Source organism: Manis javanica, chromosome 4 (assembly GCF_040802235.1).
Source record: "Manis javanica isolate MJ-LG chromosome 4, MJ_LKY, whole genome shotgun sequence".
Classification (NCBI taxonomy): domain Eukaryota; kingdom Metazoa; phylum Chordata; class Mammalia; order Pholidota; family Manidae; genus Manis; species Manis javanica.
The window spans coordinates 14,588,711-14,616,289 of record NC_133159.1 but is presented as its reverse complement, the minus strand read 5'-3'; the positions used below and the strand labels follow the sequence as shown (position 1 = coordinate 14,616,289).

The 27,579-nt window shown below is 44.8% G+C and overlaps 1 protein-coding gene and 1 long non-coding RNA gene across 2 annotated transcripts; one reads left to right on the top strand and one right to left on the bottom strand.

Annotated features, from left to right (window-relative positions):
- Nucleotides 1-358: 358 nt before the first annotated feature.
- Nucleotides 359-16,741, bottom strand: PLA2G5 (phospholipase A2 group V). Its single transcript, XM_036999575.2, has 5 exons — nucleotides 16,451-16,741; nucleotides 6,019-6,068; nucleotides 4,669-4,813; nucleotides 2,337-2,443; nucleotides 359-1,636 (listed from the first exon to the last, which is right to left on the bottom strand). Exons 2-5 carry the CDS (start codon nucleotides 6,056-6,058, stop codon nucleotides 1,512-1,514), a joined length of 417 nt encoding a protein of 138 aa, XP_036855470.1. The 5' UTR covers nucleotides 6,059-6,068; nucleotides 16,451-16,741; the 3' UTR covers nucleotides 359-1,511.
- LOC140848834 (uncharacterized) lies at nucleotides 13,331-24,070 on the top strand. The gene is made up of 4 exons (XR_012130038.1): nucleotides 13,331-13,578; nucleotides 14,946-15,065; nucleotides 15,195-15,637; nucleotides 23,141-24,070. It is a non-coding gene; the product is annotated as an uncharacterized lncRNA (long non-coding RNA).
- Nucleotides 24,071-27,579: the final 3,509 nt, after the last annotated feature.

The window sequence follows — 27,579 nt, the reverse complement described above, 5'->3', positions numbered from 1 at the left end:
GAAGAACTTTCCAGCAAGATGTGACCCAGCTGCCACCTGACCCTGATGATGGAACAGAGATGCCTGGCCTGGGGTCTCTTCTCCACCATCTAGAAGAACATCATAATTGAAGAGAAATGGCATAAAATAGTGAAGCTTCTGATATTTCTATATACCTATTCAAAACTGGATTTGGGAAATGGCTTTGATCTAAAAATTCACATGAGCAAATTAGACAAATGAGGCCCCTTTTTGTGTAACACTGTCAACCATAAACACAAGTCCATATTCAACTTTTCTAAAACACCAGTACACTCAGAGAAATCTCATAAAATTTGATTTTACTTTGAAAAAATATTTTAAAATATAGATTGAAGGTTTTAAAATACAGATCCCATTTATCATGGGGTTATTTTCAGCTCTGTCTGTGTCAATCCTTCCTTGGAAAGGATTCTCCTTTGCTTTGGAGTGCATCCTTTCTTCTTCCCATGGTCCTGGCATTAGCATACCATTTCTTTTAAGAAGTGATAGAGGAGGTGGGTTTTTTAATGTCCTCACTTGGTAAAAATAAACCCCATATCTGAAACCCATCTTTTTAATGGCCTGTTCTGTGAAATCCCAGAACCTCAGCATTCCTGTTCAAGGTGGCTTTGGGATTCCCACCTTACATTGCGAGAAACATTACAGTTTCTTTTTTAAAGAGACTGGAAATCAGAGAGGTTCTGTGATGGGCCTGAGACCACACAGCTGGAGGAGTAAGAGTTGGGGTTTGAATGTGGGTCTCTCTGGCCCAGAAGCCCAAGATGGCATCATTGCCCATCTTCTCTCTAGTCTCTCAAAGAGGACTAAGATGCAGTGCTTGGCTACAGAGGACCCTCAAAGTTTAAGGAGATGAGCCCCAAAGAAGGCTTGACACTTATCCCAGAAAACCTTCTATTTACTAAGGTGCACCTTCTGTCTCTGAGAGAGTCTCTGAGGTTAGCTTTGAGTTGAGGGCCCCCGTGGCAGTCGAAGAGTGACAGGCAGTCCTCCACAGCAATGGAAAATGCCTGCATGGTTTCTATTCATCTTTAGAATGAATTTTATTGAAAATCTATCTGGCAGATGTATGGAGTTAATTTTGCTTCTACTTGAGCAAAACTCTCCAGAGGGCGGTGGTGATAATCCAACTGTTGAACTGAAAAATCGAGGCATCCCCAGAAATCCTCCTGGTGAGGGGGTGCTGCCTTCAGGGTGGGGAGAGACAGCTGGCCTGGAGTCCGGGGTCAGCTCTCAGCACCGGAGTTGCCGACCTCACGACTGGAGCAGGGACCCTGATGGTACCAAGTCCTGTGCCCGCAGTCACTCTCTGTGGCTTTCTGCATCTGCAGGGTGAGGTGTGGCCGTGGGGCTCCTCCAAGCCCAGTGGACCACGGAGAAAGAATGAAGCCCCAGACCCAGACTCACTCGGGAAGCCAGCAGAGTCAGTGAGCTCCATGTTGCCGGAGAAGAGGGACAAACATCTTGCTCTGGGAGGAGCTCATTGAGGGGGACTAGGTGCAGAAGATATTGGGAAAGTATTGGTAGTGAGGGTTGTAACTGTTCAGGTTTCTCCTGAGGCAGTAGACGAGCTTCCGGTCACAGTCACAGAGCTGCAGCTGGCAGAGGGGCCCGAGCTCTGCAGACAGGACACAGAACGCAGAATGAGCAAGGAGCGTATGTTCTACCCGCGCTGACTCCCGGGCTAACTTCAGCTGGGACTTGCTTCTAGTCTGAGGAAGCGCTCAGTCTGGTGAGGGAGCCCCAGCTCCTATGCTGGGGGAATGCGTAATCTGACCTAAGAGGCACAGCTCTGCCCAGGGCGAGGTTTCAGCCCAGGAAGCCACAGCTCCTGCCCTCCAGCAGTTCCAGTCTGATGGAGGACACATACTCCCTCCCCTTGGGGGTTCCCAGTCTGATGGCAGAGACAGTCCCTGCTCTAGAAAAATGCCCGTTCTCACAGAAGGACACCATCCGAAGACTTTGCTTTGAGTTCATATGGACCTGACCTGGAATCCCAGCTCCAGCTACATGCACTGGCAAGCCTCTGAGCGTCAGTTTTCTCATCTGTATAATGCGGAGACTAAACGCACTCCACAGGGTCTTTGGGGCAGCAAGTAAAAGAAAGTAGGCAAAGCATTTGGCACCTAGCGAAAGCTCAGTCTGAGATATTTCAGCCCTTCCCCTGAAGGTCAGATACAGCTGCAAGAATGCTGCCCGTCTTGCTCCCAGTTCTGCCCCCAAGATAAGAGGCTGGCTGACCTCTAGATGCAGCTGACCTCACAGCCAGTAGAGACCCAGGCCCTTCTAGTGGCCTGACTGGTAAGTCCCAGCCTTACCACAGGTGACCAGACCCCGTGCGAATCTGTATCTGTACGGCTGTGTCCGGATGTGGCAGCCTTCGTCCTCCAGCCTCCCATAGCAGAGGTCATGCACCCAACAGCACCTGTCAACGCAAGACACTTAGATGCTGAGTGGAAAGGACATGTCACCTCAGTAGAGGCGGCCGAAGGTGCATGTGGTCTGACTGAGAAAGAATCTAATAATATAACTGAATACGTCTCTACTCTTCAGTAGGACTGCCCGCCACTGGCTAGCAGTTCACTGATGCACCTTTTCCTCTTGAGCTCACAGTGAGACCACATTTTCCAGCCTCCCTTGCAGGTGAGTGTAGCCACATGACTGAGTTCCAGCCAGCGGAAGCAGACAGAAGTGATATACACCACTTCCAGGCCTTCCCACAGAATCCTCTCCCACTATCCCTCTCCATCTCAACTGGATGGAGGTGACCCAGCTGAGAACTCTGAGACCACAGAGGATGGCCATGCACAAGATGGGAGGAACCTGGGTCCTAGAATCAACATGGGATTCACACTGACTTGTCATGTGAGCAAAAATGAACTCCCGGTGTGTTAGGCATAGCAGATTGCATTTAAATTTTTTTTTCTTATTTACAGAAATCAAATAAAAGCTGAGAAGATCATACAGTTTCCTTTTACCCCACACCCAGTTTCCCCTATCATCAATATACTAATACGTACAGCTGTTACAACTAACAAACCAATATTGATACGTTATTAACTAATGGTAATACATCATTACCGATTCATTAAATGCAAAAAGTTCATAGTTTACTTTGATTTCCTTAGTTTTTACCTGAAGTCCTTTTTCTATTCCAGATCCCATCCAGGACACCCTGTTACGTTTAGTTGTCCTGTTGTCCTGTCTCTTTAGGGTCTTCTGGGCTGTGGCAATTTCTCACACTTTCCTTGTTTTTGATGGCCTTGACAGTTTTGAGGAGAACCTACATGGGCATTTTGCTGGACTCCCCACTGTTGGAATTTGTCTGATGCTTTTCTCATGCTAAGACTGGGGGACGGGTTTAATTTTTTTGTGCTTAAATTGCTCTCGCTTTGGCCATTGGGAGCTCTTTTGGTTGGGAAAAATCTCAGTCTCAGCTGGATTTTGTTCTGGGATTTTGAAATCTCAGTTGGGGATTTTGAGCATTCCTTACTTTTTGCCATCACAGAAACTCCAGGCTCATCTTGTATATTTCCTATTTTAGTCCTAGAATCAGCCAGTTTTCCAAAGAGCCTTGGTTCCTCTTATTGGGGAATGGTGTTAGAAACCAGATTTGGACACTGGGTGGGCTTATCGAGACTGGGGTGTTGTTCCTTTTAGGTCCTCTCAGCTGACAGAGCAAAAAATACACATTCTCTATTAAGCCATGTATATATACGTATCTATACATATTTCGATATGTAATCATCTGCATCTATATTAAACTAAACAGGAGTTCATACTGAAGTCTCCAACTCTGATCCTCCACCACATGGGGTTATTACCCCTCCAGCAGTAGGAAACTTGGCTTCAGCCCTCTGCCAGTCAGTTGCTTCATTGCCCATTCCATGACCCAGGTCTGGCAGCACCACAGTTGTTAATCCAGCAGGTTGCATTTTCAAAGAACAATCTGTCCCATCCCACGTGTTCTAGAACTTTGACATTTCCCAATCAGGAAGTGGAATCTAGGTCCCCTCCCTCTTAAAGACTTTGTGACTGCCAAAACCCAGAAGACAATGGAAGTGACACCATAGACTTTCCGAGACTAGATCATAAAAATGCCATATGCTTTGGTCTTGCAGTCTTGGGACACTGACTCTCGGACTCCAAGAGTCACTGTGCTGTAAGTCCAAACAACCTTGGTGAGGCCTAAAGGAGAGGAGCTGAGGCCTCCTGCCCGCAGCATCAGCTGAGCACCCAGACAGCAGACCAACAACATGCCACGTGAGTGAGCCAGAATCTCGGTCCCCTGGCAAGTGGCTTCTCCAGCCTCAGTCAAGATGCCCAAGCTGAAGCTGGGGGAGCAGAAATGAGCCATTCCACCAAACCCACCCAAATGACAGATTCTTCGCAAAATAAGTGGTCCTCATCACTTTAAGCCACTATGTTTTGGGATGATATATAGCAATAGACCACCTGATACATTAGGCCACTGAGATGTGGAGAGTTACTAGATGTATCTGGGGCAAGTCAGTGAACCTCCCTGAGACTCTGTTTCCTTATCTGTAAAAGGATGCTTTAATGCCATCTTCCAGAATCAACATAGAATTAAATGAGCTTATGTGGGCGCAGACCCTAGAGCATAAAGGACAGTTATAAAAATCAGCTCACCAGTCGGTGCCATCTTTAGGAGTCCCTTGACCACCCCAGCCACAGTAACAGCCATAGAAGCCATAGTTGATCAGGGCATTCTTCCCAGTCACCTTCTCGATCATAGACTTCAGGCCTAGCAAGTCCCCGGGCACAGCAAGCACACCTGAAAGGCAGCCCACACCCACAGGTGAAACCAGGCCCACTTTCCCAGCATGCTCCTGCCCGTTCTCCCACTCAGGGTTTGGAGGGTCCCTGGTGTCTCTTTTGTATTCTCCCTGTTAGTGGCAAGGGAACAAGAAAGGTGAGAACAAGCAGTACAGGGAAGTGGTTAAAAGTCTGGACTCGGAGAATGAGCAAACCTGGGTTCAAAACCTGACTCTGCCGCTAACTCACAGTGTGATGTTTAGTAGGTCACTGAATCCCTCAATGCCTCAGTTTCCTCATCTGCAAAATGGGGGACCTAAAATGAAAGTGTACCTCTGAGAGCTGCCATGAAGGTTAAACTAAGAGGAAGTTTATAAATTTTGAGCACAGTGACAGAGAGATAGTAAGTGACCAAGGAATCTCAGGTATAATTACTATGATGTCTATATGAAGGGGGCACACAGGTGCATCCTGTCCTGTCTCTCCTGACAGTGCACCCCCAGCCCGCCACTAACCCCTTTACAACATAAGGCTCAGAATCTTAGAGTGGGATGGGATCCTCAGAGATCACTGAGGCCAGCTGCCTCGGTTGCCATATTAGTAAACTAGCTTGGAGGGCAAAGGTGACTTGCTCAGGATAGCAGTGACCAGGCTCTCTCCATGCACCAGGCCTCCTGTTCCTCCTGGAGTGTCCAGGGATCTGGCAAGATATCACATATCAGGACAGCCTGCCAGGGGTTGTGTAGTTACAGAGCTGCAGGGGGGGCCTAAAGCCAGGCTCCACCTACGCTGTGCCCTGACCTCCAGCTGGGAAGGCACAGCAGGTAGGGTGTGTAGGCCTGGACAGAGCACAGCCCAGGAGTCACGGGATGGAATATTTATATAAGGATTTTGTTTGTTTTGGCTTTATTTTATTTTGTTTTGCATCAGAGTAACATATCTGCCTTCCACATTTGCAAGCCACATGTTTTCACACAGCACAACCTTTACATGCAACCTCCTAGCACCCGGCCACAGGCCTGCCAGATGGCTGGACATTATCCTACATCCGAGATGAGAAAACAGAGGCTCAGAGAGGCAAAGGCTCTTGCTGATGTCTACACAGCAAGTGCTAAGGCAAGATTCAAACTCAAGTCTCTATGACCTCTACCTCTACTTTCCACTGCCTTATGTTCCTAGGGGGTGGAAGGTCACACACTCAGAAGCCATGGGGCCAGCACTTACTATAGGCCAGGAAGCAAGCCAGTGTGAGGAGGCCCTTCATCTCTGGGGCTCTGGAAAAGAAAACATGTCGCATGACACACCCATTAGGTGATGCCCTTATGGCCCATTCAGATACCCCATCAAGCCCTCCATGCCCCACTCCCCCTTCCCCACTATGCTTTGTCAGGCCCAGCCCTCTCGTGTTGGGCAGTAAATGGGGCAACCCCACTGGGAAACAGGCAAAATCCTCAAGGAGTTGGTCCAAGGGGTCCCTGGGGTGAGGGGGACATTCATGTGGCCTAATAGAGAGGACTTTCCCACCACAAACAGCCTTGAAGCAAGTGCCCTGCAAATAAAAACGACTGAAAGAAACCAGAGGAATAGGCGATGGGATTCTTAAATGGAGGTTTGGGGCACAAGTGAGGGGCAGGAATCAACACAACCTGGACATGGCCTTTGATGGAGGACGTAAAGATGTGACAGGGAGAAAAGAATCCCAGACAATGGGAGCGATTGGTGCAGGGGGCGGGAGGGCAGAAGGGAACTATTTTGAGTCTCATAGTCCCTTTATTTTGTGGTGCTGGAGTTGCGTTTGCAAGGACGTCTTCCCCGCTGATGTGTCAGCCCTCAGGATCGGAGCGTGAGCGCCCCCTATAGGACGTGACATTCAGGGACTCGTTATGGCTTCTGTGGATCCCAAACGCTTTTCGCCTTCATAGAACCCTTTCCTCCAAAAAGAATTCTTTTTAAATTATATTTTGCAACTGCGTTGATATAAAAACAAATATAATCCAGGCTGGATTCATTATTATATATTCATTGTTAAATTCATTTTTTCCTCCTGATTTTAAAAGAATTTAAAATTAAAACATTCTCATGGGCCCAGGCACTATGCCTACCTAAAAGACAAGCTGACCTTGGGGGCTCATGACAGCTTTGAAGCATTGGGGGTCTTTTGAATCCATGTATCAATTTGTATCATTGTTCCTATTTTGCCAGAGGAGAAATGGAGGCTCAGAGAGCTCAAGGAACCTGCCAAACTCACAGAGGTAGGAAGTACACACAGGTTCCAGGCTTTGTGTGCCCCCTCACTACACCACGCAGCTTCGGTCCCCAGAAGGAGGCAACTCCTCTGAGCCATGTGGAGCCTTAGCCCACAGGCCTGGAGGCCCCAGCTTCCCTCCCCAGTACTTAGTTTTGGCAAATATCAATTGCTGTCCTTGAGTCCAAAAAAAAAAGAAAAAAATCACACCTAGAAGGCAGAGGAAATTCCATGTGTCTGTTCTAACTTGGCCTTGCAGAGGCTCCTTCCCAGCAGCGGCCGCCTGTTTGCCTTCCCTCTCCAGAGCCCAGAGCCCTCGTTTACCCACAGTGGCTCAGTCGGCCTGTGGTCTGCCATCTCCGGTCCCTGAATTCAGTGATCCCTTCTGCCAGTGCTCTGCCCCAGGCCCTGGGCACCTCCCAAGACCTGGCTCCAAAACACAATCTCCAACTCCCTGGGTCTCCTGGCTACCGGACTGGCCTCCATGCCACCCTTTGTCCAGCAGCTCCTCTGAGTTCCAGGAACATTCCTGAGGGTTCTGTCCACCCGTGGCCTCCACTCTGAGGACTCTAGCCAAGCAAAATGGCTGGGCAGACATCTTTCTTGGCTGCTTCCTGGAGCTTGAACAGAAGGAAGATGCCAGGGGCCGCATATTACACCTGTGTGGTCCAGGCGCTGTCCATGGTCTCCAATGACAGTGACCCTGGTATTGTTACACCTGCAGGCTCAGTGTCTGCCCTTTAACTGTCATTTGTTGACTGAGAGAACAGAAGTTGTTGATTTTACAGTTGAGGAAATCGAGGCTCAGGAAGGGGAGGGAGCTGCCCAGGAGTCCAGCCCAGGACTGTGGGTCTGCAGGTCTGCCGGTCTGCTCCTTCTACTGACTCACCTCCACTGCCCCTGAGCAGCCCCTGTGCTCAGGTGTTAATCAGGTTGCCCAGGGGCCATATTTATGGTGCTTTGACATCTTGGGGACCTGGCTGGGCTGGGAGGAGACAGCCCCTCCCAGAACTAGCTAATCCCCAAGGGTAGCATAAGACTCCTCTGTAAGCCTGCCTTTCATATACAAACCAACCAGTCTTAACGACCTGCCCACTCGCTTCCTTTCTCTAACTGTCACACTGTAATTGCCCCTGTCCTAAGTCAGCCCAGGGCCCAGACCAGACAACTCCAGACAGCCCTTCTCCCCCTGAGTCTGCTAAAATTACTCAGATTGGCCAATTCTAAGTTGTTTGCCTGGCCCTGCCTTGCCTTCTCAGTGGAAAACCCAGTAAAGACTTTGGGCTCTGCTTTCTCTCATTTCCTCTCCCCCCAGATTTACCCTGGTGCTTCCCCCTGAGGCCCTGCATGGCCTGGTGTGTCTCCTCTTGGAAACTCTGCCTAACAATCTCTTTGAAATGGTAGTGAGACAGGGACCATAGATGTAGTCAGAGCAGGGTGAGAGCCTCCGGAGGGGGCAGGGTGGGATATCTGCAGTCAGAGCAGTGTAACTACGTGCAAAGGAAAACCCCCTGCTAAAACTCCATGTTAAACATTGAGCTCTAGAATCATTCTTCAGTGAAATCAGTTAATGTTCCCCAAATAAAGAAGAGTAGCACATGTTTTATCATGCTAATCATTTGTAACCATGTGTAAGATTCACTTTAGCGTGCTAAAGGCCCGGGCCTATGTGCTGTCTTTCCTCCTTCAGATCTGACGAGGTGATTTTGCAAACTGAGCAACTAACTTAGCTGCAGACCCAGCTGTAGACGGCAGGGTAAAGGGCAGGGAGAATTCCATCTTAAAGATAAGATTGCATTTTAACACCCAGGAAGTTCAAGAGGCAAGATTCTTTAGCAAGTAGACAATACCTCAGCCCACCTTGGGGGCTGGGCAGGCAGCCTTTTGATGTGCTCCCAGACCAAGGCGCCCGGTGTCCCAGAGAGAAACCAAGGCAGGAAATTCCTTACAGTTAAGTTAATTTTTAATATTCAGGGACCACTTAACAAGTCCCCACCCCTAAGTTTTTTCATGTTCTCGAAAAATCCTCAACTGCCTATAAAACAACGCACCACTAGGGACTCTCTTGTCCCCTCCTGGCGTAAGCTGGGAGCTCTGTCCTCTGACTTTATCTCTAAATAAAAGCCTGTACCTTGCTCTCCCACCTTGACTGTTTGTGAAGTTCATTCTTCAGCTCCGCAAACAAGAACCCCAGCATCAGTAGTGTCACCTGATCTCTTGGCCTCACCTTGCCGGATTAAGACCAAAATCCCAGGTACATCTTAGAACGCCTGGGCCGCAGGCTGTTGGTGGGAGAGAAAACCAGGTCCCATGGGAAGGGGTATGAAGGAGTAAAAGGGAGTCTCTCCTAGAGGGTGCAGCCGCATGGAAACTGCTGCCTGGTGGGCCATTAACAGAGCCCAAAGCAGGCCCCAGGGGAAGGATGTGGGGTTGGCTATTCTTATCCAGCAGCCACAGACGGGAATGAGAGCAGCCCAAGGTAATTCTGGAGCAGAGCAGCGGCTGCCGGAATGAGAGGTGGAGAGAGAGACTGCATGACAGAACAGGAAAACAGAGAGGGTGGTGGTGCCGGGAGTGGCCGGGTTCACACACAGCAGCCCCCCATGCTCCCAGGAACACACCCCACCCCACCATGTCCACATCTCCTGGCTGGAAAGGATGAACAGCCCTGCACCGCACTGTACAGATGGCATGTCTGAAACCTCCCCTCAATCCATAGGGAGGCTGTGGGGGACCAGGTCCTGTGCCTGCCCTCCCTGTGTTCTGCTCCCCCCACCCCGCCTCAGGCAAGGCAGTGCCCAGAATGAGCTTTCTTACCGGTCAGCCTGGGAGAGGAGGCAGGGGCTGGGCCTGCCTGCTTTTAAGGGCCTCCCCCACCCCTGCGTGGGCCAGTCCCAGGATTCTCGATAAGTCACAGAGAAAGCCCTACGTCTCCCCTCAAGAATGCTGGGGCTTTTTCCCTCTTGGTTTCAGAAGCAGCTCTTTCCTGGAGGGCATCAAGGCACCTGGGAAGCTTTCAGAGGGACACGGAGGAGGGTCTCCTGGGCCACCCACAAGTCGGGGGTTCTTCACCAGGAGAGGGATTGGAACGTCCCTCCTGGGAGCAGACCCCCCCTCCTCCGGACATGGCTCCTGCTCACATTTCCCCTGTCTTCCTCAGTCTCAGCTCAGGGACAGGATGGCAGGCAGGGGCACCCCTCCTGCCCCGGTTTTCCTCTTATTGGTCCCGATCTGCCAGCCCCCCTGATTCTCTCTGTCCTGTCCCCAGATTGGGGTGACTCCAGAGCCTAGGGAAGTCCCACTCTGGAGATGCTATAAAATGTTGTCCCACAAGCCCAGCTGGCACCACCTTTTTGGCACCTGACTCCCTACCAAATTCCTTCTGGGAAAGAGAAACCACCAGGCTTACAGTCAGAGACATGCAAGCTGAAGTCCCGCTCAGCCACCCAGTGGCTGTGTGACCCTGGGCAAGTCACCACACTTCTCTATTTGTTTCTGTGAAATGTGAGAATAATGACTCCTTGCCACCCCAGAGGCTCGTGGAGAGGAACAGCTGTATAAAATAAGTCTGGGTGGGGATTAACATCACAGTTGTTGTCAGAACTAAATGAATTAGTACATTTGTATCAGAGCAGTGGCAAAAGAACACTAACAAATGATAAGGAACCTTCTAGAATGTTCTTACCAGGACATAGGTGACTATTAGTCTCCATTCTCTACTTCTGTTAGTCCCCGCCCCATCCCACCCCTGACCTCCGCATAACACACTTTCCTGAGAAGACATGTCTGTGAGCTCCTTCCTCCCCTCATGTTGGGAGCCGGGGCTATGTCCCTTCCCCCACGTCTGAACGCAGCATGGGAAAGCACAAGCTTGAGAGCAACCGGTGCAGTCCTTGGAAGTTATCTGCTCACAAAAACATATCTTGTCCTTGAAGATGAGCCAAGACTCCTCGCTCTGAAAATAGGGAGACCTTGAGGATGTGTGAAAACACCTCCCCGCCAGCGCCACCTAAGGTCTCCCTTGCTGGTCGTTCTCACTCAACTTCTTTTTCTTATTCATGACGTCCTTGAGGTTCATTCACAAGATCCTGACATTAAAACTATAATCAAAACAGGAGAAAAAGCTCTCAGAGAGGACTCCCGACCGCCCTCTGCCTGCCCTTCTGTAGCCGTAGATATTCCTGATGAACCCATAACCCATACTGACAAATCCCCCGAATCTCGACCAGACACAGAACCTCCAAATACCCATGATAAAATTGATACCCAGGACATAGCTGATCCCCCTAAGATTCCAAATATTTATCCTGCACTTACGTCCTTTAAATCGCAAACTGAAGAACCCCTAGAAAATCAGACCATCCCTTGCCAGGCTGAAAGAGACCCCTGGCGCCCTACAGCGCCACCCTTTTATAATACCACCTACATAGGTTATAGACCCCCTCCGTATAATCCCTCTCTTCCAAAAGGCGCCCCCATACCTCAAAATCCTACTCTAGAAGTACTTCATAACTTATCTTCTTCCACTGACCCCATCAGGCAAGTAAAACTTTCTCTAATTAAAGAAGTCTCTTCGCTTAAAGAGATACTACAACAAAAGCGTGAACATGTTCAGCTCGTTAAAGAGATAAAAGCCCAAAATTATACCTACAATTAATGGCAAACCAGGGCCTTGCCCCGACCCCTGCCAAAAAGCCACTGAATTACTCCCTCTCTCCTCAAGCCCCTCCTCAAGCCTGAGGAGCTCTTCTCTTCCTAAGACTAACCACTAGGCACCCTGTAGAACCCTGTGAATTCAATTCAATACAAAAAGTACTTATTGAGTGTCCCCTACATGCCAGGCACTTCTGGGGACTCACTGGGAGCACGACAGAGTCCCAGCCCCCACATGCTTCCCTTCTGGCAGCTGGAAACAGACAGTAAAGCATCAGATAAATATACACTACATCCAGGGCAATCGCTGCTGTGAGGAAACTCCTCTCTGTTCTGCATTTCCACCTCTCGCTCCCGGTCAGTTCCTTCCTGTGCCTGTGGGCACACACAGGCCTCAGCACCCTAAACCAAGCAAAGTGATGCCAGAAAATGGAAGACACCCCTTGCCTCTGCCGACCTTTCTCACCAGCTTTCTTTTCCCTCTAAAAGCGAATTTCTGGATGGAGACTCCTAGCTGCAAAATGTGAGGTAGATACATCAATAAGATAGATGATAGATGATAGATTAGATAGATAGATGATAGACAGATAGACAGATAGATGATAGATAGAAAGATAGATAGATAGATAGATAGATAGATAGATAGATAGATAGATAATAGATAAACAGGCAGACAGTAGAATATTCATCATTAAAAAGGAAGGAAATTCTGACAAATGCTACAACATAGGTGGAATTTGCAGACATTATGCTAAGTGAAATAAGGCAGTCTCGAAAAGACAACTGTCACTGAGTGCAGGAGAAGTTGGGAGGAGGTAAGCAGCCACACACCACTAACTGAGGCAGGATGCAGGTATTTAAGAGCCCATATTCTGGAACACCACTTATTAGCTGTGTGATCTTGGGCTTGATTTTAACTGCTCTGTACCTCAGTGTACCACCTAAATAACAGCGCTAATCATTGTACCTGCCTCATCCCTACAAGGAGCTGATACATTGCAGGTGTTTAGAATTGTGTTGACACAGATAAGGGCTCAAGAAATGTTTGCGATTGTTACTAGGAATGTGGGACTGGCCCCTACTTGATCTCTCAAAAAGGGAATTTTCTTTACATGTTTCTTATAAATTTAGGAGTGGTGAGAAGAGACGCAGCACAGTACATCACAAAGAGTCCTGGGTGTCTGGCTCAGGAGTTCAGACTTTTCTCCTGATGGTGTCGCAGACTTTGATCAATAGCAAAATGATGTGAGCTCAACAGGAAGAGACTTGATAGGTCCTGCCTGGAAATCCCCCAAAACAGAAACCACACAAGGGCAGAGGGGGTGATACAGCCATCTCTGTAGTGGCCATCTCTGGGGTGGAGACAGGATCGTGACACCCAGCTTTCTTTAAGAGTTGGGAACATGAGACTCCAAAGCACATGAAGTCAGTTATGTCAAATATGAAGCACAGGTTCTACCTAGACTGGAAGTGTAAAAAAAAAAATTACATTTTACCAAGATTAAAAACAACAAACAGAAATCAGGAGCCCTTTGGTTTCTCTATGGCATGGAGAGAGCTGTCAAATATTCTGTGCTCCCCACCCCATTGATTCCTGCTGGAGTCAAGTTCAGGGATGTTGCAAAGAGTGACAACAGTTTGGGACATTGCAAAGAGTGGGGGTATGGACTGGAAGAGCCCCAGGGTGCCCAGGAAGTCTGACATCCTGTGACAGTGTGTGCTGTCATAGTAACCTGGTTCTTAAACATTCCAAGCTTTCCTACTGAGGGCTTTGGCACTTACTGCTCCGTCTGCTTAGAAGGCTAATACCTAGCATTAGTATTTGCTCTGAGTCTCATCTGAAATGTCATCTCTTCCTGGAGGCCTTCCCTGACCACCTACCCAAGGTAGCTCCTCCCCCTCCTGTTAATCTCCTAACACTGTTTTTCCCTTTGTATCACATAGCATCAGCTTTGATCCTTTAATTCACTTCTTTACTTGTTTATGACCCACATCTCCTACCCCTCCCTAAAAGGGCAGGAAACTTGTGTTGTTCTTCATATTATCAGCAGCTAGCGCAGCACCTACCTGATGCATATTTCATGGTGGATGCTTATTTGTGGAATGAAAGAATGATTGGGTGGATGAACCAATTAAGTCTAGGAGGAGGAGCCAGCCTCAGTGGATTTCAGCCATTCTGCAAGTTGGCAGCTTGCCCTGACAATACACACAGCTAGTGCTGTCTTGGTCTTGGTCTATTTGTACATATGGGACAGCTATTGTTCAGTCATAACCTGGTGTCCACCTTTCACCAAAACTTCTGTGAACAGTGAAAATCCAAACATCCACCTGACAGCAAATACTTGTTTTATTTTTGAAAAACCAATCAAACTGTTCACTCTCAAGAACATGCCCTGAAATAGCCTTCCTTTCTTTCTTTATCTCTGCTGTTCCTTCATTCTGGAATGTTCTTCACTTCCTTTTTCACCTGGTAAAAGCCTATTTAAAATTATCTCTTTTTTTTTGGAGGAGGGAGAAACCCTAGAATGGGGTATTGCTCTGATTGGCAAGACCCTAGATGGCACCCAAGGGCTCCTGATCCTGAGACACTCACAATTCTAGGCCTTTCCACTGTCTTAATCCCAGTCCAACCCCGCAACCATTTCCTGAGCAAATTCCGGTGGGCAGCGCTCCAGCTAGGCACTGCTGGGAACAGATGCAAAGCTAAACTCCTCAGTTTGTGATTTAGGGTCTGTCTGTAAGGAGGGTGGACATGAGCCCTGACCTTTGGAATGCCCATGACACCTAGACTAACATTTGAACTCTGTCCTGGGCCAAAGAAGGTAGGCCTCTTCAAGACTGCCCCTGACACTGTACCTGCTGAGCAGAGTTCACGGCTTCCTGTGCTCCTGGGTCAATCGTACCCTCTGTGTCAGTGTGCATCACATAGGTACCTGTCTCCCTCCATGGGCACGTGGCCCTTCCGACATGGCCCCACTGCCACCCTCTCCAGCCTTGCCTTATTTACCACCCACTCCCCAGGGCATTCTGGGAAGAAGCCTGACGTAAACCTTTTCAGTTCCCAAACACATCCTTCTCCCTGCCTCTTTCCTCTCTTCCTTTTTCCCACCTTCCCTTCCTTACCGTCCCTCTCAGTCTCTCTCCTTTTCTCCCTCAGTTCCTTTTCCCTGGCTATTCCCTCCACTTTCTTCTCTTACTCAACTCCTACTCATCTTTCTAGGCTTCACATGCTTCTTGTTCAATAACTGTTTAGTGAGCACCTGTTATGTGCCAGACTCTGCTCTGGGTAAACAGCAATGAACAAACCAGAAGAAGAACTCTGCCCTTTTGACCCCCATGGACCATGCCTTCTGGTGGGAGAAGGAGGAAATAGGTAAATGAATAAAATATACAGTTTGGCAGGTGGTGAGAAATGCCACGGGGAACAATAACCTGAGGAAAGGTGGGTGGGAGTGCTGTGGGAGGCGGGGCTGGATGGCGGCTAGGAAAGGTCTCATTGCAGAGGTGATGTCTGAGCAAAGCAGTGACGGAGGTGAGGGAGCCGGCCACGGGGCTATCCTGGAAAAGAAGGCTACAGGAAGAGGGAAGAGTCGGTACACAAGTCCTGAAGCAGAAGCATGCCTGTTAGTTGGAGAAACATTAAGGAAATTAGGTTATCTTTGCCTAAAAGCTTTCTTGGGACCCCATTGCCCCCTGACAACAGGATGGGTGACATTTCTCTGTGCTTCCCCAGCACCCCGTGAGCGTCCTCATCATAGCACCAGTCACGTACATTGCAATGTCTCTCCACCAGACTGAGAGCAACTTGGGGATGGATACTGTGTCATCTGGATCAATGAATGAATGACCAAACTAGACTACGGATCCTTGAGGCGCTCTCATTCATCTCTACTTCTGGCAGCATCTAGCACACTGTATGGCACAGACTGGGTCCTAGAAAAAAAGGTTTGTTGAATGACTAATAGAAATAGTGAATGCTCATGAAACAGACACCATGCTAAGTCCTTCATGTGGCTTATCCCAATTTATCCTTAAAGTGATCCTATGAGGTAGGCACTGCAGTCATGTAGTTTGCAGATTAGGACACCGAGGATCAAAGGAAAAGAAATGGCTCACCCACAGCGCACAGGTGGTAAGTGACAAAGCTCTGAGTTGAACCTAATCAGTTTGACTCCCAAGGCCACATATATTTACCCCAAAGCTATACTGCCTTGCACAGAGAGGGAGGCTGGAAAGAGACAGAGGAAGGGAGTGGAAAGATCTCCCTACAAGTGTCAAGAAGGGCACCTTCCTCGTCTCTGTATTCTTTCTACGTGTACGAAAGTGGCTGCCATATAGTGGATGCTCAGAAAAGGTGAAGGAATTGTTGGCGATTCCTTTTCCCAATGATGGCTATTTCCTTGTGGCTTGAGTTAAAAAGAAATTCAGGCAAGGCCCCTGATGAACATAAACACAAACCCCAACTCTGACACTGTTTATAACCCTGTCGGGCTTTGCCCTAGTGTCAGAGATGATCTGTGTGCTCTCCGTCTTCCCTTTAGGCGCCCTCCTGCCTCCTTAAAAACAGCCCAGCTCACAGGTTTGGCATCTCAGGGGAAAGGCCCCCAGAGCCCTAGGCAGACTCCTCTAACAGGCTCTGCGCCTTGCCCACACCTCCCAGGAAGCCCTCTTTGCTCTCCAGAGCCCACCTTCTCCAGTCTCTTCCGTTCCAGCTAGCTCGCCCTCCCCGGTTTATGCAGCCCCCGCCCCCCAACTGACCTCTTCGGCCTGGCCTCAGCTCCTGCTCCTGCCGCCTGCTCTTATGAACAGCCTCACTGGGCAGAGCCTGGCGCCCCAGGCCCTGCTGGCTCCCTGCCTCCAGCCGCAGCAGTGGGGTCCGTGGACTGTGGATCCCCAAAGACTCTTGGCCTACAGAATCTTAAAGCCGTGAATGGGAGCGCGCTGGGAAGACCAGCCTGGAGGTGGTGAGAAGAAATTTCTGCCGGGACCTGGGCAGACATTCCCCTTGTCGGCCCCCAACTGCCCGCACAGATACAGGCAATCCAGCAAAAACGCAGAGCCTGGGGCTGGCTCTCCTGCCAAAGGGGCCTGGGCAGTCACCCAGAGAATTCCAGTGGGAGTGGGTCTGAGTCCTGGAACAGCCAGGTCACAGCCTTATCCGGCTTCACAGGACCTTTGCTAATCCCCTCAGCCTGGAGCCATCGCCCCCACCTGGGCCCTGAGCTCAGAACTTTCTTAAGGATCCGACAATCTATTAAGTGTTTGAGGACTGGGGGTCCTCAGTCTTGGCTGAGGCAGAAGCGGGGTCACAGAGCCTGGGGGTGGGACACCCAGGAAAGCAGGTGGGGAGGAGCACAGTTGGAGTAGAGTGAGTGGTGGTGGAGCCTTCGGAGAAGCAAACTTCCGTAAGTGAGTTCTGTGTGGGGACCAGTGGCCAGACTTGGCTGGGGGGCGGGGGACCCACAACTGCTTGCTTGGTGTTTAAGGTGGAGACAGCATGTGAATGAGCAGTTCACCAAAACGCTGGCGAAGCGCAGGGGCAGGGGCAGGGGGCAGGGAACAGCAGCGGGGGTCAGGCAGGCAGGCTGGGGAATAATAACAACGGCCATCACAGCAGTAATAATATTAGGGGTATCCCATTTAATACAGACATCAACTTGATGGGGAAAAGTGTTATTCAGCCAGGGAGTCCCGGAAGTTGGCCAAGGTCACACAGCTAACCAGAGGCTCCCAGAGCTTAGAAAGACGGTTTATTCAGATTGGCAGCCCCTACTTGGACTGATACAGTCCTTAAACATAATACAGATATTAAATCCTTTTTTCCTCTTAGTCAGAGAGGAGAAACAAATCATTAAAAAACAATCCGAAATGTGGAAAGTTACAAGTGAAACTTTCCCATATCCATCTAAGATAACAACTGTTAAGAATAATTTTTATTTTTCTTTCTTCTTGTTTGTCTATATTGACTGTTGCTTTTGTTTCAGATTTTTTTTTTAAAGAACTAAAGTCTTGCGGATTAAGCTTGAATTCCTCATTGCCCCCACCCCTGCCCTCTTTCTATCCTTGTCTGTTCCTTCTTTCTCTGCCCCTGGGTAACCAGATCATGAAATTGATGTGTATCCAGGCCAGAGTCTGTACTCCTGCTACAAATGTGTGTCCGTAAACAATATGTAACTGTGTTTCTTGTTTTTTATTTCTGCACAAATGGAATGAGAATGTACTTAGCATCTGGCAACTTCTTTTATTCACTCTATTCCTATTGATCCCTATAGATCTGATTTATTCTTGGGTGTATATTGAAAAGGGTAATGTTGAGTCATAGAGTCTTCACATTTTTTCCCCAAAATTATATTTTGAAAAATTTGAAATCTACAGAAAAGTTGCAAGATCCGTGCAATTAACACCCATAAAGCCTTACGTTCACCAATTGTTAAGGCTTGGCTACAACTACTTTACTTCTCATTCTCACATACAGTTTGGAGGGCAAATTGCAGACATTTCAGCCTAAATAATTCAGCATCTATCATCTAAGGACAAGACATCTCTTAAATAACCCAAATACAATGATGACACTCAAGAAATTTAACATTGATACAATAACACTGCCATCTCGTATACATTAAAAATATCTAATGTCTATATAAGTATCATAAAACAAGGTTGTACACCTGAAACTACTGTATTATGGAAACTATATTTCAATTTAAAAAAATGTTTTAAATGTCTAATATCCAGTTTTCCCATGTTGTCCCAATAATGTCCTTTACATCCAATTCATTTGCTCTTTTTCAATCCAGAATACAAACAAGAATCAGGCATTGTATTTAGATGCAATTTGCTGTGCCTCTTTAGTCTTTTTCAATCTACAGAGTTCCTCAATCTTTTTTTTTCTTTTTTGTCTTTTATGACACTGACATTTTTTAATCCAGGCCAGTTGTCTTGCAAAATACCCCTCAATGTAGGTTCGTCTGATTGTTCCCTCATGGTAATCGGGCTAAGCATTTTATGCACATTTTCACCTTTACTTGTTATTCCAAAACAGCAGCACCATAGTCAACAATTGATAAAGACACATTTGCCAGTGTTTCCCAATCTGATCGGTATGAAGTAGTGTATCACTGTCATTTTTCACTCCCTGGCCATTAATGTCATGAGCAGTCTTGCATATCCTTAATGGCTGGTTGGACTTCCTCTTTAATGAATGAATGGTCTGTTCACGTCTGTGCTAATTCCCGCCCATTTTGTCCTCAGCTCCATCCCTATCTTTCCCCTGCTCAGCTCTATTTAGGGGCAGAGATGAGGTGAAAGGGGTACATTCCTCCCCAGATCAGCCACTTTCAGGAAGCTGGAGACTGGCAAGACATCAATCTTTTGCTATATATGTTGTTCTCTGAGTATGCCAATTGTCTTTCAACTTTATGTATGGCATCTTTTATATAAAAGTTTTCAACTGTTACATAATAGAAGTTATCCATCAGTTTTAGTATTTTCTTTGAAATGTCCCTATGACTCGGAGGTCAAAAAATATTTTTCTGCATTTTCTTCTCTGTCTCTAAATTTTTAGTTTTTACATTCTGGTCTTCACTCCTTTAATCCATTTAGAGTTTGCTTTTGTGTATGGCACGAGGCAGGATGCATTTCATGCCTCCATAAGGAAGGTCAATTATCTCAACACCTTTTGCTTAACAGTCCAACCTTTTCCCTCTGATTTTAATGCTTCCTCTTTCACATCAGTTCCCGCCAAAGCTTGGATCTATTTCTGGGCTTTCTTTTTTTTTTTATTGAAGTATAGTTGATACACAATATTATATTTGTTTCAGGTGTGCAACAAAGTGATTTGACTGTTTTATACATTACGAAATGCTCACCACAAAAAAGTGTAGTTACCATCTGTCATCATACACAGTTATTACAATATTATGGATTATATTCCCTATACTGTACTTTTCATCCCTGTGACTTATTTATTTTATACCTCTTTATCCCCTTCACCTATTTCACTTATCCTCCACTCCCATCCCCTGTGGCAACTTTTAGTTTGTTCTCTGTATTTATGAGTCTATTTCTGTTTTGTTTGTGTGTTAGCTTAATTTTTATTTAGGTTCCACATATAAGTGAAATCATATGGTATTTGTCTTTCTCTGACTTGTTTCACTGAGCATAATACCCTCTAGTTCCCTTCATGTTGTTGCAAACAACAAGATTTCATTCTTTCTATGGCTGCATAATATTCCATTGTGTGTATGTACCACATCTTCTTTATCCATTCATCTATCAATGGGCACTTAGGTTGCTTCTGTGTCTTGGCTATTGTCAATAATGCTGGAATAAACACAGGAGTGCATATATCTTTTCAAATTAGTGTTTTGTTTTCTTCAGATAAATACCCAGTGTTTCTGTGCTTTCTTTATTTTGCTTAGATCTATTTGTCTACAGTTGCCCTGAAATCACTTTGCCTAATTACTATAACTTTTTAAGTCTTCACATACACTAAAGAAAGTCCCTCTTCTTCCTTCTTCTTTAGAAATATTTTGATTTTTAATCCTCCATATATATCTTAGAATCAGCTTTTCAAGTTTCATGATAACTCCCATTGGGATTTTTATTGGAATTACATTGAATTTTATAGATAGCTTGTTGATACTTAGTGTTGCCAACTTTGAACATGACACGTCTTACCTTCCATTCTTTAGGTCTTCTCATATGTTCTCCAGTAATGTTATATGATATTTCTCCTTAAAGGTTTTTACACATATTAATTTTTTTCTAGAAATCCCTTATTTGTTTATCCTACTGTGAATGGCATATTTTCTCCTCTATTACATTTTCTAATTGATTATGTGATATGTGAGGATGCCTTTGGCTTTTGCATGTTTGTATTATATTTAGCAACTCTCAAATTCTCTTATCAGTTTATAACTGTGATTGTCTCTTGGATTGTCTACAAAAGAAATCATAGTGTGTGCAATTGACAACTATCTGTTTTTCCTAAATTTTATTCCTATTTATTTTTGTCCATTGCCCAAGATTTCTAGTAAAATATTGAATTCCAGGTGTAATAGCAGGTATCTATTCTTGACCTTAATAGATTCGTTATTTCAACATGTATTTATTGAGTGCCTACTATATGACAGGTGCTTTACCAAGATTGCAGTAAAGCAATATAAGAGGGTATTGTCATATCAATTGCATTTGATTCTTTAAGTTCTGAAAAATTCACAAAAGATCATTATTACTTACACTTTGACTGATTTTAGATATTTTCCAAAAAATCTGTTTTCTGAAGTTATAAGAGTTTGTTGTCTCCTTTATTGAATTGGTTTAATTAAATTGTGTGATTATTAATTTTAGATATAAAATTATTTTGTATGTCTTAAATAATAATTTGTGATGACATTGCATCAATAATCAGAACTTTATCTATTGTTAATATTAAGTAATTTATAAATAAAGAACAGCAATAATTGAGAAAAAAACTTTTTTGTTACTTAGGATAAAAAATAACCGTATCTCCTATGTTTGTGAGGAAAATGTGAAAAATAAGAGCAATTATATCAAAAGAAAAGTAAAATACCAGTATTTTACATATTCACATAAAACAAAACCCTTCTCTGGTACATTAAAAAATCATTAGTAAAGTAATAATCAGACCAACTGGGATGATTCAATAGGAGGCGGTGGGATACTGGCAAATGTTTGACATCCAACTCTTATGGGGGAAATAAAAACCTTAATTTGTACAGTTTGCCAATTTCCAAAGTGTAAGTACTTCCACTAGCACTGACTTCAACCTACCAATATGACACCACTGAATGTGGAAATGGGAAAGAATTCTTAAGTTGAACTTTATTAAAATTAAAATCTTCTGCTCTGTGAAAGACAAAAGCCACAACCAGGAGCGAACTCCTGCAAGATATACGTATGGTTAGTGACTTTATCCAACTGTACAAAGAACTCCTGACATTCAACAATAAGAAAATAAGCAACCCAATTACAAAATGGTTGAACAAGCTGAGCACATGCCTCACCAACAATAAACAGATGGCAAATCAACAGATGAAAAGATGCTCCACATCACATGTCATCAGGGAAATGCAAATTAAAACAACAACCATTACATACCTCTTTTAATGGCTAAAATCCAAAGTCCTGGCAACACCAAATGCTAGTGAGGATATGGGGAAATAGGAATGAACAGGAACATATTCTTTCATTGCTGGTGGAAATGCAGAATGGGACAACCACTTTGGAAGACAGTTTGTTTCTTACAGTCTTACCATTGGATCCAGCAATTGCATTCCTAGGTTTTTATTCAATTCGGTTGAAAACTTATGCCCACACAAAAACCTATACACTAGTGAGTATAACAGCTTTATTCATAACTGTCCCAAACCACAAGTAATCAAGATGTCTTTCAACAAATAAATGGATAAACAAACTGTGGTACATCCATACAGTGGGATATTATTCAGCAGTAAAAATATATAAGCTATCAAACCATAGAAAGACCTAGAAGATGGTTAAAGGCATATTCCTAAGTGAAAGAAGACAATTTGAAAAGTCTATATACTGTATGATTCCATCTCTATGACATTCTGGAATAGACAAAATTACGGAGATAGCAACGAGATCACTGGTGGCCAGGGGTTCAGGATGGGGAGAGTGAATGAATAGATGAAACATAGAGGATTTTTAGGACAATGAAACTGTTCTGTAACATCTGCTGAAGGAAGGTAAACACATAACATTATGCATCTGTCAAAACTCATAGAATATACAACCCAAAGAGTCGATCTTAATATAAACTGTGGACTTCAGTTAATAATTATGTACTGATATTGGTTCATTCATTGTAATAACTGTACCACACTAATGCCAGGTGTTAATAATAGGGGAAATCATGCATGTGTCGGGGCTGGGAGGAGATATATGAAATTCTATACAATTCTTCTGTAAAGCCATAACTGTTCAAAGTCTATTAATTTAAAAAATAGCATTGTTGCAGTAAATGATTTTATATATTACACACATTCTTGATTACAGATTACATGGTAAAGATTATTTTCTTTCTTTGTTCAGAGCCTAATATTGTACTGGACTAGCTTTCATGGTCTAGGGCAGTGCCTCTCAAATCTGACTGTGTCTGTAAATCACTTGCGATTTTGTTAAGACGCAGATTTTGATGAACTGGTCTGGAGTGAGGCCTGAGATTTCCACATTTCTAACAAGCTCCCTGGTGATCGCAAGGCCACTGGTATGTGGTCTTACTTGGAGCAGCAGGACATGCAGACAGACACACAGAACAGAAGACCTAGGCTCCTGCTCTGTAATCTGTTTTCTAAATAAGGGGATAAGAGATATTTCATAACAATGTTAATCAGTGTTTTGCATGTGTTTTTTTTTAATCCATCTTTAAGAGGCTGTTTTCACTGCCCTTTCTTTCTGAAGGTCAGGCTTATTTTGAAGAAAAATATTTACAGAAGGACAGTGCATCCTACAGAATCACTGGGAATGCTGGGAAAGCAGGCTAAGCTTCCAGAAAAGACTCCCAGAGTCACATCACCAAACTGGTCTGCCAAGGGAGCCACTGCCCCTGCCGCAGCAGGATTCCACTCATCAAATCATGAAGCTGTGGTCACAGCTTCCATCACCAGAATCGTGCCACTGCGATGACATTGTGCCAGCAAACAGATGCCTTACATCCTGCCCCATTTCCCATACACTCAGGTCTGATTTCAAATCTCAAATATATCTGTTAGGCAGAATCTCAAAATATTCCTGCCAGGAAGTCTTATCTTAAACGTAGTTTTAAGCTTCCCAGCCTCTGCAGTGCAGAAAGGCACACTGAAAGGAGTTGAAATAGATATAGAATAAGCCAGTTCATCCTTATTCTCCATAGTCTGTCTCTGTTTATTCAAGTGCCATGCACACCCTTTCTTCCATATTTGTACCTCACTGCCAACTAAGTGTTCTGTCTGAGCCTAGTGTCCCAGTGGCAGCAGGAGCCCACAGTGGCCATGAGGTATTTCCATATGGAATTAACTTACTATTTAATTGAACCAATTTTGCATACCTTAGTGAAAATTTTCCTCACTTGGACACTCATATTTTAATCTCCCAAGTAAGCTACAGAGAGAAATGCTGCCCCTGACATAATCAGGAAACTGACAGGTCAAATCCAGAAGCTGCTGGTGGACCACAGCTCCAGAATCGAAACACCGTTGCTATAAACTGTGCCAGCAAAATGGATGCCACAGACCCTGGCTCTCTCCCATCAAATCAGTGCTGAATCCAAGACTCATAAGATTGTATCTTACTGACAGCACCTAAATCTAATTCAGAAACCTAGATGCAAAAAAAAAAAAACACAACCCAGGAATGTTGTCTACAATAAACCCACTTTAAATATAAAGACATACATAGATTAAAAATAAAGGGATGGGGAAAGCTATACCCTGCCCACAATAATAAAAGGAAAGCAGGACTAGCTCTATTAATTTCAGATAAAGCAAGGAAATTTATCAGGGATAAAGAGAGGCATTGCATAATGATAAAGAGTACAAGTCTCCAAGAAGTAAAAAATCTTTTTGTGTGTGTGCCTAACAACAGAACTTCAAAGAAGGCAAGGCCAAAATTAATAGAACTGTAAGGAGAAATAGATGAATTTACTATTACAGCTGAAGGCTTCAACACCCCGTATCAGGCCTGGACAGAGTCAGAAAATCAGAAAGGGCAAAACTGAACTGAATGCCACTATTAATCAACTGTACATAAATGACGTTTATAGAGAACTTCACCCAACAACAGCAGAAGACACATTTTTCTCAAGTTCACATGAAGCGTTCACCAAGACAGACCACATACTGAGCCATAAAATACACTTTAACAAATTGCAAAGAATAGAAATCATACAATGTATGCTTGCAGACCACAGTGGAATTAAACACTAATCAATAATAGACAGATAGCTGGGAATATCTCAAGATACCTGGAAATTTAACAGCACACTTTAAGTAACAGATGGGTCAAAGAAGTCTCATGAGAAATCTGAAAATATTTTGAGCTAAATAAAAATGAAAACATAATTTATCAAAATGTATGGGATACAGTGAAAGCAGTGTCTAGGGAGGAATTTATAATATCGAATGCATACACTAGAAAAGAAAGATCTAAAAGCTATAATCTAAGTTTTCACCTTGAAAACTAGAAAAATAAAAGTAAATTAAATCCAGAGTAAGCAGATGGAAAGAAAGAAAAATTAGATCAATGAAACTTTAAACAGAAAATCAATAGAGAAAAACAATGAAACCAAAAACTGTCTCTTTGAAAAGATCAATAAAACCAATACCCAGGCTTCTGAAAAAAGAGAGAAAATATACAAACCACTAATATCTTAAAAAGGGGTATCACTACAGATACCATGGACATTAAAGGGATAATAAGGAATATTATAAGCAACTCTATACCCACAGATTTGAGAATCTATATAAAATGGACCAATTCCTTGAAAAGACACTAACAAAACTCACACAAAAAGAAGTAGATAATTTGAATAGGTCTATTAAAGAAATTGAATCAATAATTAGTAACCTTCCTAAACAGAAACCACCAGGCGCAGATGATTTCACTGGTGAGTTCTACCAAATATTTAAGGAAGAAATTATACCAATTATTTACAGTCTCTTCCAGAAAAAAGAAGTGGAGGGAATACTCCCTAACTCTTTCTGTAAGGCTAGCATGATTCTGATACCCAAACCAGATAAAGATGTTACAAGAAATAAAAAACTACAGACCAACATCTCCTATGAACATAGGTATAAAAATCCCTCAAATTAGCAAATTGAATCCAATCGTGTATAAAATGTATACCCTACAACCACGTGGGATTTATTCTGGATATGCAAGTTTGATTTAACATCGGAAAATCAATTAATGTATTCTGTCATATCAACAGGTTAAAGAAGAAAAACCACAGAATCATAACAACAGAGGCAGAAAAATCATTTGACAAAATCCAACACAAAATTAGGAAACAGATTAGTAGAAAAATTTCAAACATGATCCTATATTGAAAACAAACTCTACCAATAAGCTCTTTAAATTATTAATAACTTAAAAAAACGTTTCTGAGCACTGACTCTTCTCACAGTGCATCCCCTCTGAATACATCGATCCTGTGTAAAGTTGCAACATACCTCCCTTCAGCCTCTCACACTCCTACTGTCCATCACCATCTCTACTGCTTCTTTCCACTGCATTGCCACCATCTAACATACAATATAATTTACTTACCCTGTCTTTTGTTTTTTTGTCTGCCTTTCCACTAAGACAGAAGCCCCATGGAGCATAATTTTTGTTTTGTTCACTGGTGCATTCAAAGGGTTTAAATCAGTCCTTGGATGAAAGAGGCTGACAAAAGGCCAAATCATGGGCTTTGAATTCTCGGAAAAATTCCCAAAAAGACAGGAAAAGGAGAAGCCATGTGTGATGTCACCAGAGTCCTTGAGTGATGTGGCTTGGACATGACACCAGGGGCCACCAGAAGAGGGAGACAGTTTGCCTATCATAGACTGGCAGTGTTCCAAACATTGAGGAAAAATTCTAGCCCATCACCCCTGAAGCTTGACTTAGGCCTAAAGCACCAGGACAGCGAACATCCCAGAGTGCAAGGACCGAGGCAGACGGACAGAGATCCCTGGAGGCTGTAAATTTGCTAGGGTTTTGTAACCAAGTACTATAAACTGAGTAGCTTAAACAACAGAAATGTATTGTCTCCCAGTTCTGGAGGCAGAGAATAAGGTGTGGGCATGGTGGGCTCCTTCTGAGGGCTGTGGGGGCAGAGTGTGTTCCAGTTTCTTACCTGGTTCTGGACGTTTCCTGGCAGTCCTTGGCTTTCCTTGGCTTGTGGAGGCAACTCTGACTCATCTTCACAGGAGTCCCTGTGTGTGTGCCTCTGTGTCTCAATTCCCCCTTTTCATAAAGACACTGGTTGTATTTGATTAGGGTCCACCCTGATAACTTTATCTTAACAAATCATCTCCACAAAGACCCTGTTTCCAAACAGGGTCACATTCTGAGGTATTGGAAGGTAGGACTTCAACATAGGAATTTGGTGGGGGACACGATTAAATTGCATCCTCAAGATGAGAGCTGCCTGGATGGTGTTAGCCAGTCAAGGCTATTATAGTGTAAACCATGACAGGTGGGCTATTTATTTCTCTTTTTTATAATGCAAGTGCCTGACTTAAGCTTTGATTTCAAGACATATCCCCCTTACCCCCCGCAAAGATACCTATCTCAAATATGCACATTGCAACCACAGGACTAGATAGAGCCAGGCTGCCTCCCCACACTGAAGCTCCTGTGTTATAGAAATCTTGGTTCATTTTGATCTGTCTTTCCACTAAGACAGTGACTATTGGGACCACTGGCTTTTTCTCTTCATAATGCTTTAAATTCCCACTTCTATGTTTTAAATTCACCAATAAAGTGTGACCCCAAGAAACCCTAGGCCCCAATAAAGCAGAATCGTAGGCCTGCACACACTCTCTCTCTACCTATGACCTCGCTGCGTGGCTCCAGGTGGCCATGTGATTTCCAGGTCCTGTAAGTAATAAACCTTTATTTTTTTCAAAGTTTCCTGACAGCTAATGCAGGAAGGGCATCTTGCAATCAGGGCTGATTCAGACACAACATCAGTTATTGATAGGCTGAGCCTGGCACACAACAGCTAGGCTGCGGTCATGATCAGTGGCCTAAAACAACAAAAGTTGATTTCTGGCTCACACTAAGACCACTGAGGGTCTGTGGGTCTCTCCAGGACAGATGACCTCCATGCTGTGATTCAGGGATCCAACCTGCTCCCCTTCTAGTTCCACATGAGGGGC